At 36.5% G+C, this 15,035-nt stretch overlaps 1 protein-coding gene across 2 annotated transcripts in view; it reads right to left on the bottom strand.

Annotated features, from left to right (window-relative positions):
- Positions 1 to 1,295: 1,295 nt before the first annotated feature.
- wrnip1 (WRN helicase interacting protein 1) overlaps positions 1,296 to 15,035 on the bottom strand; it is a 28,100-nt gene continuing 14,360 nt past the window's right edge. The window contains exons 4-7 of one of the 2 annotated variants that reach the window (XM_051876410.1): positions 6,625 to 6,848; positions 5,390 to 5,545; positions 5,141 to 5,220; positions 1,296 to 2,229 (exon numbers count right to left, since the gene is read on the bottom strand). In XM_051876410.1, the coding sequence (XP_051732370.1) occupies positions 1,948 to 2,229; positions 5,141 to 5,220; positions 5,390 to 5,545; positions 6,625 to 6,848 (742 nt within the window). In that variant the 3' untranslated portion in view covers positions 1,296 to 1,947. Of the gene's footprint in view, positions 2,230 to 5,140; positions 5,249 to 5,389; positions 5,546 to 6,624; positions 6,849 to 15,035 lie in introns of both variants that reach the window. The other variant, XR_007926966.1, reaches the window with a different exon arrangement.

The raw sequence follows: 15,035 nt of genomic DNA, 5'->3' as shown, positions 1-15,035 counted from the left end.
ACTCTGAAGTATGCGGACGTAATTTTGTTGGGTGCTGTTGCTATGGTGAATCATAATATCGGAGCTCAGTTGATCATGGCTTTTCATAATCGTGGTGCACGCGCTTAACTCAGAGTCAACCTACTCAGAGTTGATTGAACTAGCTCAATTTATCTGTTCTGAAACCGAAAACTCCCATCTCAGAGTAAGTCAACTCAGAGTTCAAGTTTTAACTCAGAGTTGGTTGAACCTCCTTATTGAAACAGGCCCCAGGTTATTGTAGCCTGTTTATGAAAGCCAAAATGTATTGAATTTTTTAAAAAATGTAGCATCCCATTAATTGACAACCATATAAATATTCACCGCACTATCTAGATAATCAGCTTGCATACTATTCTAGAATTTCGGTCAAATACATACCATTTTTGCTGTGTATAAAACACAATGCTTCAAATGGTTATTCATATATGTAAATATAATATGTAAATATGCACTAGACAAAGCGATGTAGCTGTTGTAGAAAAAAACTAAAAAATACCAGTCACAGCAGCAATCTTTCTCTCCTCTGCTATCTTTATAGTTTATGGGCCGCCCAACTCTGAAATGATCAAAATGATCTGAGAATTTCCCGGTAGTAAAAAAAACTTCAGAAGGTGTTCATGTCCAAATTCTAGGAAACTATTTATGATAATTCAGATAGCACATGAAGGCAGCATTATTCTGAACACAGTGATTAGCCTGTTTGGTGTGTTTGTTTAGGGTTAGAGCTAAACTCAGCAGGACACTGGCCCTCCAGGACTGCCCTAGATACTGGGACTCTATACTGGCTAAGGCACCTTTGTTAGGCTTGTTAGTTAGACCTGCAGTCTTTATTCTAGTTAACGTCTCTTTGAGGCATCCAAGGTCCAACAAAAAGTAAAAAAAGCATCATAAATGCTGTAGCTTTTCATTAAAACATGCTATCAAACTTAATACAGTGACAATCAATATAATAACTCTTTCAGACTCTGCATTTATTCCAGTGGACAACATTTTCTGCAGCTTTCTTCATAGTTTTTGTTATTTTATGCTACCCAAATTGCAAAAGATTATTCGATTGGAATGATTGATTTTTTTAATATTGAAATTGTGGCCTGTGACACAGGTAGACAAATTGGGTATCATTAAGCCTAAGAAAATCTCAGTTTTACATTTTTCTTATAGACATCTGAATAGCCCCTCAATAAACTGTATATTAATGTCAAAGATTAATCTTTCATCTAAATGTTGACTGTCAGAGGTTTGGAATGACATGATGGTTAGTAAATGACGACAGATTTTTATTTTTGGGTGAACCATACCTTTAATGACTCAAACTGGTGGAAATTACACTCTGACTCTCATCATGTTCAGTCAAGTTCAAGTCTGAATCAACATGACTTGAAACGTAAAATAATTTCAAAGTGAAAAAAATTGCAATGTACAAAAACAAGGTAAGACTTGGTTTGAGTATGTTAAGTGTAATATACAACATATATAATATTGGTTGCTTGTAGAAAAGAATGTAGAACAACTTTGTAATCATCTAATGAAGCTAAAACATGAACTGTCTGGGATGTGGAGAACACGTATAAATATTCAAAAATCTCTTATTGATTAACCTTTGGTTTGTATTGTTTCATGTCATTGTTTCAATATGTTCATTTCTTACTTGCCTGAGATAAAAATGGAAATCTGTCTCTTCAACCTTTGTTAATTTTATATTTACCTTTTTTTTTTTATTATTATATACCTTTTTTTTTTATTATTATATAACTGTATAATATTAAACAGTTATTAGCAGCATAAGCAAATGCAGATTTTTTCATGATATGGACCAAAGGTGTGAAATCTGGCTGTGATAAGTGGAAGAAGCAACAACAATAACAAAGCAAACAGCAAAACTGCAAACTTAAAAGTCCATTTCTCATGAACCCAAAAGGGGAACAGTCATTGATTGGAGGGCGTCCAGGTAAAAAAGTTGACACCATGAAGCTCCTCAGGAAGATATTCTTGGTCCACTGGCCCATTGAAGTCTGGGTTGTATTTGTATCCTTTAGCATAGCCCAGATTCTTCATTAGTTTGGTGGGGGCGTTGCGTAAGTGGAGCGGAACGGACGGTAACGGGCCCTGATGGTTTCTCAGACAGGCCTTGACGTTATTATAGGCTTTGTACACCTCCACAGACTTGGGCGCTCTGGCCATATAAACCACACACTGGGCTAAAATGACCTAAAACAATTCAAGAGGAGATGTAGGTGAGATTGGAGATGAAATGTTAATGAGAAAGATCAGGGATATCAATTATGATCAACAATTATCTAAACATTATATAAGCTTGTTTCTGCCACTAAATAAAAAAAAGTAATTGTAATCGCTACTTTTTATCTCACTTTTTTCTCGCAATTGCGAGTTTACATCTCACAATTCGGACTTTTTTTTCTTCTCAGATTTGCAAGATAAAAACTTGTAATTGCAAGTTGAAGTCCAAATTGCGAGATATAAACTAAATTCGGAGAAAGTAGCAATTATGTGAAAAAAAAATTCAATTCTAAAAAAATAGCTATTCTGACTTTTTCTCGCAATGCAAGTTATCTTGGCTTAAGCTGACTTTTTTCTCAGAACTGCAAGACAAACTGCAATTGCAAGTTATAAAGTCAGAATTGTGAGATATAATCTCACAATTGCAAAAGTGTCAGAATTGTGAGCTGACTTTTTTCTCAGAATTGGACTTTTGAGAGTTTATATCTCACAATTCTGTAAAAAAAAGAAAAAAAAAAGTCAGAATTATGAGATAAAAATACAAAAGGTAATTGTGACTTTTTCTTTTTCTGTGGCGGAAACAAGCCTCCATAAAGTTCGGAAAGGGCCAAAGCGAATTACAAGGGCAACTGCAGGTTTTGAGAAACTCAGGCTTTTGTTCGATGTTTGGCAAATTTCCAGAGTCAAAATCTAGTAATTTTATCCACAACAATCATTTACTGACAGACAGCTGCTTTTAAACATTCATGTGCACTTTATACTGTATTTGTTCACTTTAAAGAGTGATCAAGGCATACGGCTGTGCGCTACTGCATAAGAGCACTTAAATGCCCTTGGATTGTTTTTGAGATGGGAAATTAATATAAACAGTCAGTTATGTCTTAAATTATTAAACAGACAAAACATATGATGTGTCAAAAAAAGTACATTAGTAGAGTGTGAATGCAGCCTAGAAGATGTCTATGTCATCAATTATAATCAAACTAAAATAACGCTGAGAAAAAGAGAAAAATCGAGATTGAGCCCGGAATCATGGAAGATGTCGTCTTCACCTCACAGCCGGTAGAAAATAATCCAATGGGACTCGGGCAGAAATCATGTTCATGGATGAGATTATTAATGTTACTGTAGTATGAAGCAGAGCAGGGCTGAGTGCTGTGGGAGTGGAACGAGGCCGCAAGAGCGATTGATAATGAGAGATGCACACGACACATGGCTCGAGAGCAGCGGAACTTTTATTATGCCACAGCATAATAAAACGCTGCTTCCGCTTCTTCCAGTCAAGCGTATGTAGGGTAAAGCAGTGCTGTTTTATCATATTAGATATATTTGAATGTGTTGAAAATTATTTTATAACGCAGTGGTTCCCAAACAGGTGTACGTGACGTGACAGAGGGGGTACGCGAACAAAAAGCTGAGTTTTGTCGTTCATTTAATTATTCCCCACCTTGAAATAACATTAAAACCGAGCTTGTATTTCAGGGCACAATGCCGTAGATACATGACATCACATCAAAATACCACATCTTTTGCGGTCAAACTGACTAAAACTATTTCCATATAAGCAGCGTGCATATGGATACTGATACTGTAGGTTACGAGTCTGCTGCCTTAGCAGATCGCGCTACATTACTGCCGTTCTCGACAATGTACTGTAGATTTAGCACTTACTAGCATGAAAAACAAATAGCCTGGCACAGAAGGTGCATAGAAATCAATTTAAGATTCAAATTCTTGATACAAAACATACCTTTTGTGAGTTCTAGTTTTTAATGTTGATAATATTATACGAGCAAGAATGCACATCCAAATATCCACACGTTTGCAAATGTGACATTGATTTTATAGAACAGTTCAACAAATAAACGGGTAATATTAAGTGATGTTCTTCACAATATTGTCAGTATTTACTCTATTTTGCAACAAAATAATAGTTCCAATGAAAGCCACAGCAGAACTACAACAGACACAACGGTGTATCGTGAATGAATCGTTTGTGAAAGTCTTGATTCAATGATTCATTCATAAATACAGCCACTTGCTTCGTTACTGAATGAACGAATGACTCTGTGACTCATGCATTAAGACTTATCGCCACCTACTGGCGGCTTTAGTATGTAAAAGAATCACTTTTCATGTTTTATCATCATTGCATATTTTACTATTGAACTTTTTTTTTTTTTTTTTTATTAAAAAAATTCTTAATGATGTAAAGGTATTTAGAAATATAATAAATGCACTGTAAAGTCAATTTAGGGGGCAAATATTGTCCCTTAATGGAAAAGGTGCAGTCTAAGTGGAAGAGAGGGGGCTATGCAGAAGGATGGTAAATGCCTCAGGGGGTACTCCACTCTAAAAAGTTTGGGAACCACTGTTATAACGTTACTCGGTGCGTTCGTGTATAAATGTATCCAAACAGTTGTTCCCTTGTCTAATAAAACATATAATATATTAAAGCGTCTTTGGTGTTTCCATGGTTTCTTGAAATCGAGGGTAACGCAGGAATGATGTCATTGATAGGCGATGCACGGATACAGTCCGTGTCCTGGTTAAAATTGCTTATTTCTCTGGATTTAAACATTCTTGGAAACATCTGGGATAATGCAAGTACACAAGTCAACAAAATATATAACACTGTTCTAGTGGTTTTTGGTGGATTTCTAGTGGATTTCAATCCAAAAATCTTACATATTGTGCCTTTAATTGAAAATTACTTGGCATGCAACTTTTAATTTATTATTAATATGTAATAAAATTGTATAAATATATGTAGATCAAGAATTGTTTTAGAATCTGATTGTGACTCCCAGAATTGAAATCAGATTGAATCATGAGATTCCCACTTCCAGCAGCAAATGCAGTGTATTTGTCTGTGTTGTACCTCACATTCGGGCATGCCGATGAAGTGACAGGCCTGGAATGCTGATACAGCCTGAGTGAGTGCCACAGGGTCCGCCAGACCTTTAGAAGAGTCCACAATAGATCCAGTCTGTCAAGATGTTAACTTTTGGATTACACACTAATTATGAAGTTACTATTTTGGTAAAACAACACAGGTTTTGGAAAACATTGAACTGGAATGAAATGGACCTCAAGGGGGGGGGAAAGTTGAAAACGACCAGCTACTTACCAATATCCTCACTGGCAAACCGGACCAGTCTGCGAGCCACATACAGGGGGTCTTCACCTCCCTCCAGCATTCTTCCCAGCCAATAGAGGGCAGCATTTGGTTCTGATCCTCTCATTGACTTGTGCAGGGCTGATATACAGTTATAGTGCTCCTCACCTGTGTGTCACAGATTTTACATTTCTAGTGGTCTGTGGATCTGACTCAATGTATCAAGTGTCAGCGAGAGTACAATTACCTTATGGGCATAATGAGAATATGCAGTAAACATGAAAACATTAACTCAAAACTGCACTTATGCAATATAAATACAGTATATCCTGTAATTAATACTGCAAGAAAAAAAAGAAAAAAAAAGAGAAAAGCACTGATTTTATAACATGATTCATCTATGAACACAAAGTTACAATGATTTATTCAAACTGACTGAGGACAATTACCTTTATTATAGCAGTTTTTGGCAGTAATTTACTTAAGATATAACATGGGAGTACAAACACTCAACTGCTCTCATGAAACAGTCCTAATGATATACATTTTGTGTTTATATATCCCTAGAATATATTCATTCATAGTGATGCTCACTTACCTGGAATTTATTCTTTTTCATAAAAATGTGCAGAAAAAACTCTCTAACTGAAAACTATTGAAGTAAAGTAGGAATCTGGGATTGGTTGAACTTGCTTTAATTCTTGCAACTACACATTTCTGAGGGATTAAAGCAATAAATTCAAATCTATTTTTTGACATAGCTCTAAAACATAGTGAGCATGCAAAATATATTAAACTATATAAATAAAAAAGTTTACATTAGTAGGTTGCTAATGACAAAATACGGTTACCCTTTATTTTACAGTGTCCATATGTTACATGTACTTAATCCAGTAATAACAGTACGTTAAGCATAACTACATGCAACTAACCCTAAACCAAACCCTAATCATATAGTAAGTACATGCTGTTAATTAATATTACTCAGTACTTAAATGTATTGTTACACTGTAACAAGGACACCTTAAAATAAAGTGTAACCCAAAATACTTTAATAAGCTTAAAATATATGACACACCTGAAAAGACCCTAAAAGCATACCACAATGGGAAACAGTTGCAAATTTGTGGTAGCCTAATTTGTGGAAAGTACAATAGAGCTTAAAAAGCTGTTTAACTATAACAATAATTGCACTAGATGGACTGGACTGATTCTTGGACAGTGGCTTTAGTACAAACAGGACATACCTGCTTTATCATAAAGAATGTGGGATCTCTGAAGTCCCTCTTTAATGTGTTGCTCACGCACGATTATTTGCTGAGGGCCGCCACTGGGTTTGGAGGAAGTCGTGCGCACCTGCACAACACACGCCTGCACTGCCAGCTGAAGGCCGTTCAGGGCAGCTCGGGCATCACCATCACAGAGGTGCGCCACAGTGTCCAGGGCTTTCTGCTCAATACACACCTGAAAACTGAAGACAAACAGCACATTGAGTTCAGGCCTCTTCAACAAACCAGTGTTTCCCAATCCTTTTTGTCTTATGTTAAGAAATTTGAAAGATCAAATCAAATATCAAAAGATACAATATAATTATAATTTAAATACACTTTTCTCAAAGGAGTAATTCACCCAAAAATGAAAAATCTGTCATCATTTACTCACCCTCATGTGAGATATTTTTAATATTCTCTCATCATTTTTGCCCATCCATTGGAAGTCAAGGTAAGCAACATTTTCAGCTTCAAAAAGTACCATATGAATCGAGCGGTTTAATCTAAGTCTTCTGAAGAGGCACAGTTGCTTTATACGATGAACAGGTCATAATATAAGCTTTTATTCCCACATAAACATTGATCAGGATACAAGACACGTAATTGGCAGCTCAAATGTGCTTGAACACAAGAACAAACTTCACTGCTTTCAGTTCTTCGAGCAAGCTTGCTTGAATACTTCTTCATTTGTGTTCTGAAGATGACACATGTCTTAAGGCCAATTCGCACTGCACCAACAGATGGCAACAAACACAGGCAATCACTAGATCACTTCTCAGACATTCCACAACCCGACAAATGAGAACGAGCGACAACAGCCAACGACACCGACGGGGGTAACACACTGATCCGACGAAGTGTCTGTTGCTATCTGTTTGTGCGGTGTGAACTGGTCTTTATGGGTTAAGAGCAGGGGTGTCAAACTCAGTTCCTGGAGGGCCACAGCCCTGCAGAGTTTAGCTTCAACCCTAATTAAACACACCTGATTCAGGCATATTTAAAAAATACTTGATTAGTTATAATATTAAGTTATAATTTCTTTCTTACAAGTTTAAAGGTATAGTTCACCCCCCAAAAATAAAATTGTCATAATTTACTCACCCTCATGTCATTCCAAACTTGCATGAATTTCTTCTGTGGAGTGTCTATTTAAGAAGTGTGCTTTTTTTTTTTTTTTGGTCCAATCAATGGAAGTCAGTGGTCACTAAAAGCGTTTACCAACATTCCTCAGGATATCTTCTTTTGTGTTCCACAGAAGAAAGTCATTGTTTGGAACAACATCAGGGGTGAGTAAATGATGACAGAATTTTAATTTTTTGAATGAACTACCCCTTTAACAAAGGGACAAACTACCCCCAAATCAAAATCTTTCCAAAGACACCTTGGAAATCACTTAAGGAGCTCAAGCTCTTACCTGAGCTCTATTATTGATTTTATATATTAATATTTGTCATTCATCAATCAATTAAATATGTGTAGACTGCATTTTCAATTGTTTCGAATATCGAGTGCTTTTAAGAACCTACATTTACTCCACATTTCTGGAGGTAAAATGTTTTGCTCAAAGGTACAATGGTTTTATCACAGTATCAATGAGAATAAGGTGAAAACACATTTGCATTTACTCGCTGTGTTGTCAAGCTTTGTTAACTCATCAGTGGCTTTTCCAGATCCCAAACCCCTTTAAATTTGGGCCAGGAAGCAAAAACCCAACAACAACCCAGATCACCACTGAAACAACATAGCAAAGCCTTGGCTCCGGTGATGGTGGATCTATTTAATTCTGCATGCTGCCACTTAAGATCTGAAACATTGCTATTACAATTTTGGTTTGTTTTCATTAATACTACATAACTTTGTGTCTTAAAGATGAAGCTGTCCATCCTTAAAGCATGTACCAGCAGGAGTGAAAGAAGGGACTCACCTTGTACCACACTACACTCTGGTCTATTGGTATACAAGATTTAGCATTGCTGGGCCGGTTGGGTTTCACTGGAACACAGACACTGTAACACTCAATCATACCCTGGGCTTCAGCAGATCATAATTCACTGCTGCGATGGTTTCTTTTGGGCAGTTATGACAGTTCGATCATTTAAATATATACAAGTACAAGAACAGAGCGTCCTACCAGGCGAAATGGATATTGATCTCATGAAACGCGTGTAGACGAGAGAGAGAGTCTGGAATTCTGCCCTAATGTTTAAATGGACTCTGGCCTCATCATACCTACATTTATGACAGTGAATAAAAAATAAAACTGACATCTGAAGTAGACATCTGACATCAATTCTTAAAACATCTGACTTGGCATGCAGGGCTACTGGGAACTTGAATGGGAATATGAAAGTTCATCAAGTAAATCTATGACTTTCATTAAAAATTCCTGTTCTTATTAGGGCTGTCACGATATCAGATTTTTCACACCATGGTTATCGTGGCCAAAAGAAATCACAATATCGATATATCGCGATATCTATAGAAACCTTGAAAAAAACCTAATGTTATCAGTCAAGCAGGAAGACAAGCATTTAGTTTATCTGATTTCAAGCTGGAGTAAAAAACGCTGCCTGAATGCATCCTGAAGAACTGAAAAGACTTTCTGATGCACATTTTAAAGACCATGCTGCATAATTTTATTTAGAGGCAGACATTTTATTATTTTATAGTATTCTATACAGTGATAAAGGCTATGCATAGCACGCCAATAACCAAGATGGCTTGAACACAGACAAACCATATACTGTCAAAATGGTGTGTTTAATTCTCTTCATGTTAAATCATTCAAAGCGTCTCTATCTGCATTTTAAATGCACAATTCATATGGATTACATAATCAGAGAGTAGCCTATTTCTTTTTGTTTTGAACTGTTTCATTTAAAAGTAGTCATTTCAAGCTTTCTATAGATATATTTCTAATGTCTGTGAGGCAAGTAGCCTATAAGCTGAGTTTCGGTTCATTTATGAGACGCGCTCCAGTTCACGTGCAAAGCATGTGATCGCGCCGGCGCCTCCATTATATTGTCTGCTTTATTTGCTTCTTATTTATTAAATCCAGGCAATTAGTTGATGAAACATTGATTAAAAATAAGATACAATTTATACAAATGAAAATCACTTAAACAAAAGGCTTTCTACAAAACAAAACTTAAGTGAAGTGGACAAAAATCATGTCTGACCCACTCCATGTCTCCCGAAATATTGTGCATCTTATGATGTAGCTATCTTATCTTACTCGTGCTGTTCACTTTTCATAATCAACATAAATTAAAAAATAACATAATATTTAGAGATAATTATGAAAATAAAAACGTTTTCACTCACATGCTCTGCTGTGTAGAGAATCTCCTCTATCTTATCAGATAACATGATTTTGCATGGCAGTAGCAGCTGCGCATGCACTTTCTGTTTTATGTCAGATGGCAGCGTTAAGGTGCAATACTTCCACCTATTGTACTGGCGCTGGATTATTTTCATGTCATATTATCATGTGTTTTATATTTATTTTTAATTTTATGGTTATCACGATATATTGTCAGACCTGTAATTAACACGATATCGATTTTTCATATTTTAAATATCGTGGTTATCGTCAATACCGGTATATTGCGACACCCCTAGTTCTGATTAATGTGCACGTAGCTAATCTAAGTGTTCTTTAGTAATACCGTATAGCAAATCTCAGCTGGCTGATATATAAGGCCTTCTGCATCAGCATCACACGCATGCGTAGTGCTGCTCACTTGTACAGCGTCGGCCAATACTGAGTCGGCGTTCAGACGTAAATTTGAGCCAAATTTGATGTGCAATTAATTTGATTAGTAATCACCACATATTGTGTAATTAATTAGATAAAAATGTGTTTATATATATATATATAAACAGTGGTTTATATTAACATTTTCTTAAGGATAAAAAACTATCTCAGCTAATGCTGTAAGAGAGCCCTTTCTTGCACATTACTATAATATTAAAGGTTACAATTAACAACAGAGCCCAAACAATTAAATTAAGTTGCTACAGTGCTCAGCGCAAATGAGTACACCCCCTTTGAAAAGTAACATTTTAAACAATATCTCAATGAACACAAAAACAATTTTTTAAAATGCTGACAAGACTAAATTTTATATAATATCTGTTTAACTTATAACATGATTACACATTTTTCAGTTTTACTCAAATTACTCAAACTCATGCAAAAATGAGTACACCCCACAACAAAAACTACTACATCTAGTACTTTGTATGGCCTCCATTATTTTTAATGACAGCACCAAGTCTTCTAGGCATGGAATGAACAAGTTGGTGACATTTTGCAACATCTATCTTTTTCCATTCTTCAAGAATGACCTCTTTTAGAGACTGGATGCTGGATGGAGAGTGATGCTCAACTTGTCTCTTCAGAATTCCCCATAGGTGTTCGATTGGGTTCAGATCAGGAGCCATTGAATCACTTTCACCCTGTTGTTCTTCAGAAATCCAACAGTGGCCTTAGATGTGTGTTTAGGATCATTGTCATGTTAGAAAAAAGCACACGACCAAGGGCACGGAGTGATGGTAGCATCTTCTTTTTCAGTATAGAGCAGTACATCTGTGAATTCATGATGCCATCAATGAAATGCAGCTCCCCGACACCAGCAGCACTCATGCAGCCCCACATAAGGACACTGCCACCACCATGTTTCACTGTAGGCACCATGCATTTTTCTTTGTATTCCTCACCTTTGTGACGCCATACAGTTTTGAAGCCATCAGTTCCAAAAACATTTATCTTGGTCTCATCACTCTAGAGTATAGAGTCCCAGTAGTCTTCATCTTTGTCAGCACGGGCCCTGGCAAACTCTAGGTGGGCTTTTTTGTGCCTGGGCTTTAGGAAAGGCTTCTTTCGTGGACGGCACCCATGCATGCCATTCCTCTGCAGTGTACGTCGTATTGTGTCACGGGAAATAGTCATCCCAGTTTGGCTTTCTACTTCTTTTGATAACTGCAGTGAACTTTGCTCCAGAGACTTTCAGTGGGGTGTACTCATTTTTGCATCACCCTAATTTGAGTAAAACTGAAAATTTTGTTCTCCAAGTTATATTATTAACCTTACTTTCATGTTATAAGTTAAACAGATGTTATATATGTTTTGCCGAATTTTTTTTCGATTATGGCCTTTATTACGTAATAAAGGGCGGATTTCCTTGTATAGGCACTTCTCCCTGATGATCTCCCAGATAAGCTTCTCCCATGAATCAGCGTATCGAATCATGATTCGGATCGCGTGTCAATCCGCCAAACTGTTGAAATCACGTGACAACCGCTGATTCGACACGCTGATTCATTATACTCCGAAGCTTCCTGAAGCAGTGTTTTGAAATCGGCCATCACTATATAAGTCGTTATTTTGGGTTTTTTTTGGCGCGCCAAAAATATTCTCGTCACTTAATAATATTAATATTGAACCACTGTACTCACATGAGCTGATTTAAATATGTTTTTAGTACCTTTATGGATCTTGAGAGAGGAAATGTCATTGCTCCCTATGCAGGCCTCAATTTGCGTTCCGAAGATTAACAAAGGTCTTACGGGTGTGGAACGGCATGAGGGTGAGTAATAAATGACATTATTTTCATTTTTGGGTGAACTAACCCTTTAATGTGTGGTGCACTTGGAATAGAACATTTTTTAACCAGATTGTTAATAAAGAGAATGTTACTTAATTCATATTGTAGTTAAGTTTTTAAGTTGACTAGTTAAACAGTAAAAAAAAAAAAAAAAAAATCGAGATTTTATTTTTTTGCCATATCGCCCAGCCCTAGTACAACATATCTATCTTTTATAAATATGATAAAACTAAAGACTTTTCGGAGATATGAAGGATGCAATATTACTCTATAGGTACTCAAGATTAACATGAGATTGGCAGAAACTGTGTGTGATAAATATTAATCATTTACACAGTTACTATCATAACTTGTTTTCATGACAAATTTACAACCACATTTCCAGAAAAGTTGTGACATTTTGTAAAATGCAATAAAAATCAAGAATCTGTGATTTGTTAATTCTCTTTAACCTTTATTTAACTGACAAAATTACAAAGAAAATATTTCCTTTGTTTCCAGAGACCAAATTAATTGCATTTTGTAAATATAAACAAATTGATTTTCATGGCTGCAACACACTCCAAAAACGTTGGGGCAGAGGCAAAATAAAAGTAAAAAAGCTACAGAATATCCAAGTTGAACTGTTTTAAAACAGTCTACAATAAGCAGGTAAATTGGTAATTTTTGAGGGTATCTTGATTGGGTATAAAAGCAGCATCTCGGCCAATGCAAGCAAAGATGGGTATTAGTTCAACACTTTGTGCCAAATATCATGTGAGAATTGTCAGACAATTAAAAAAATCACATTTCTCAATGCAAGATTGCAAAGAATTTAGGTCTTTCAGCATCAAGCATACATAATATTGTGGAAAGATTCGGGGAATCCAGAGAAATCTCAGGCTGTGTTGGGCAAGGCAGGAGACCTCTGTTGAATGTGCTTGATCTTCGAGCCCTCAGGCGACATTACATGAGAAAACTTCATGCTACTGTATTAAAAATTGCCACATTGGCTTGGAAATACTTTGGAAAACCGTTGACACTTAACAGTCTGACGCTGCATCAAGAAATGCAACTCGAATCTCTGTTACGCAAGGAGAAAGCTATACATCAATTCTATGCAGAGATGACGCAGAGTTCGCAGAGAAATGTGTGCTGTGGTCAGAGGAGTCCACGTTTCAGCTTGTTTTGGGGAAAAATGGACATCGAGTTCTCAGTCCTAAAAACGAAAGTCCCATCCAGACTTTCATCAGCAACAGGTGCAAAAGCAAACATCTGTCATGGTATGGGGGTGCATCAGTGCAAACGGCATGGGTGACTTACATATGTGTGAAGGAACCATTGACAGTGAGGCATATATTGGGAATGTACAGAGACTTATACTGCCATCAAGATGACATCTTTCCTGGGAAGCAAGACAATGCCAGGCCTCATTCTGCATGTGCTACAACGGAGTGGTTTTGTAGACACTCTACACCATAGAGAGGATGTGCCTGACTGCAGTCTAGATCTGTCTGCTATTGAAAATGTATGGCGCATCATAAAAAGGAGAATCAGACAACGATGACCACAGACTGTTGCTGACTTGTATCAGGCAAAATTGAGCAAAAATTCCATTTGCAAAAAATGCAACAATTAGTATCCTCAATTCCCAAACAATTAAAAAGTGTAATTAAAAGGAAAGGTGATGTGACACAGTGGTAAACATGCCTCTGTTCCAACTTTTTTGGACTGTGTTGCAGCCAACAAAATCAAAATTAAGTTGGTCAGTGAAAACATTGGAAATATTTTCTTTGTACATTTGTCAGTTAAATAAAGGTTAAAGAGAATTAACAAACCACAGATTCTTGATTTTATTGCATTTTACAAAATGCTGCAACTTTTCTGGAAATGGGGTTGTATTTAAACATATTAAATAATTAAGACATTATTAACAGTTAAAATGCTCCCCTCTACAGTTCATTTCTCCAGTGAACTAACATGCTGTAGACACTAAATGACTTGCCTGAGGTAAATGTGATGCTATGTGAGATATTATTCTTAAGCTGTTTTATTGATGTCTTTCCACTGTTGAAACACTGGTTGAGAGATTACACATAATATATATTCCCGGGGCGCGGCTCTGCTGCAGACCCAGTGCTTCACGTGTCGTTATTATTCATCATTTTGTCTTGTTTGCAGTTGTTTTTATTTTGCTTTTATTGCTTTTTTAAACATTATTGCTTTTTAAACATGAACACTTGCTGGTTTCTGGCTTGTGCCTGGCTGTGTTTGTGATCGCGGCCGGCTGGGGAATGAGTGTGGTGACTGGCGTCCTCAGCTACACACTGGAGGAAATTTTATTACTTCTATCCCGGTGTCGATTCTGCAATTCACGAATGGATTTACCAGAAGACTGCTAAGAACTGGTGAGGAATTCGAGGATAAATGAACAAAGGCGCTTTTCTAAGAAACGAGGATCGAGAGGAGGGGTCCGCCAAAGGCTTAAAAGAAGAAGTTTTAAACCTCCTCTACTGGTAATTACCTTATCAAATGTACGGTCCCTGAAGAATAAAATGGATGAATTGGTAGCTAAAATCAACTATGACAGAGACTTCAGGCAAAGTCATCTGTCATGTTTTACAGAGACTTGGTTGAGAGAAGACATACAGGACATTGCTTTAAATGGCTATACAATGATTAGAGCTGACAGAGACACTGACTATGTTAACATGGACAGCAGTAATCTAATTACTGACCTTATTCTGAATAAGACAATATTATGATCAAGGTGTTTGCATGAGTTGCTTTTAGAATATT

The sequence above is a fragment of the Ctenopharyngodon idella genome, chromosome 2, assembly GCF_019924925.1.
Source record: "Ctenopharyngodon idella isolate HZGC_01 chromosome 2, HZGC01, whole genome shotgun sequence".
Classification (NCBI taxonomy): Eukaryota; Metazoa; Chordata; class Actinopteri; order Cypriniformes; family Xenocyprididae; genus Ctenopharyngodon; species Ctenopharyngodon idella.
Note: the sequence above shows the minus strand (reverse complement) of the source record. Positions and strands in the feature narration are given on the sequence as shown.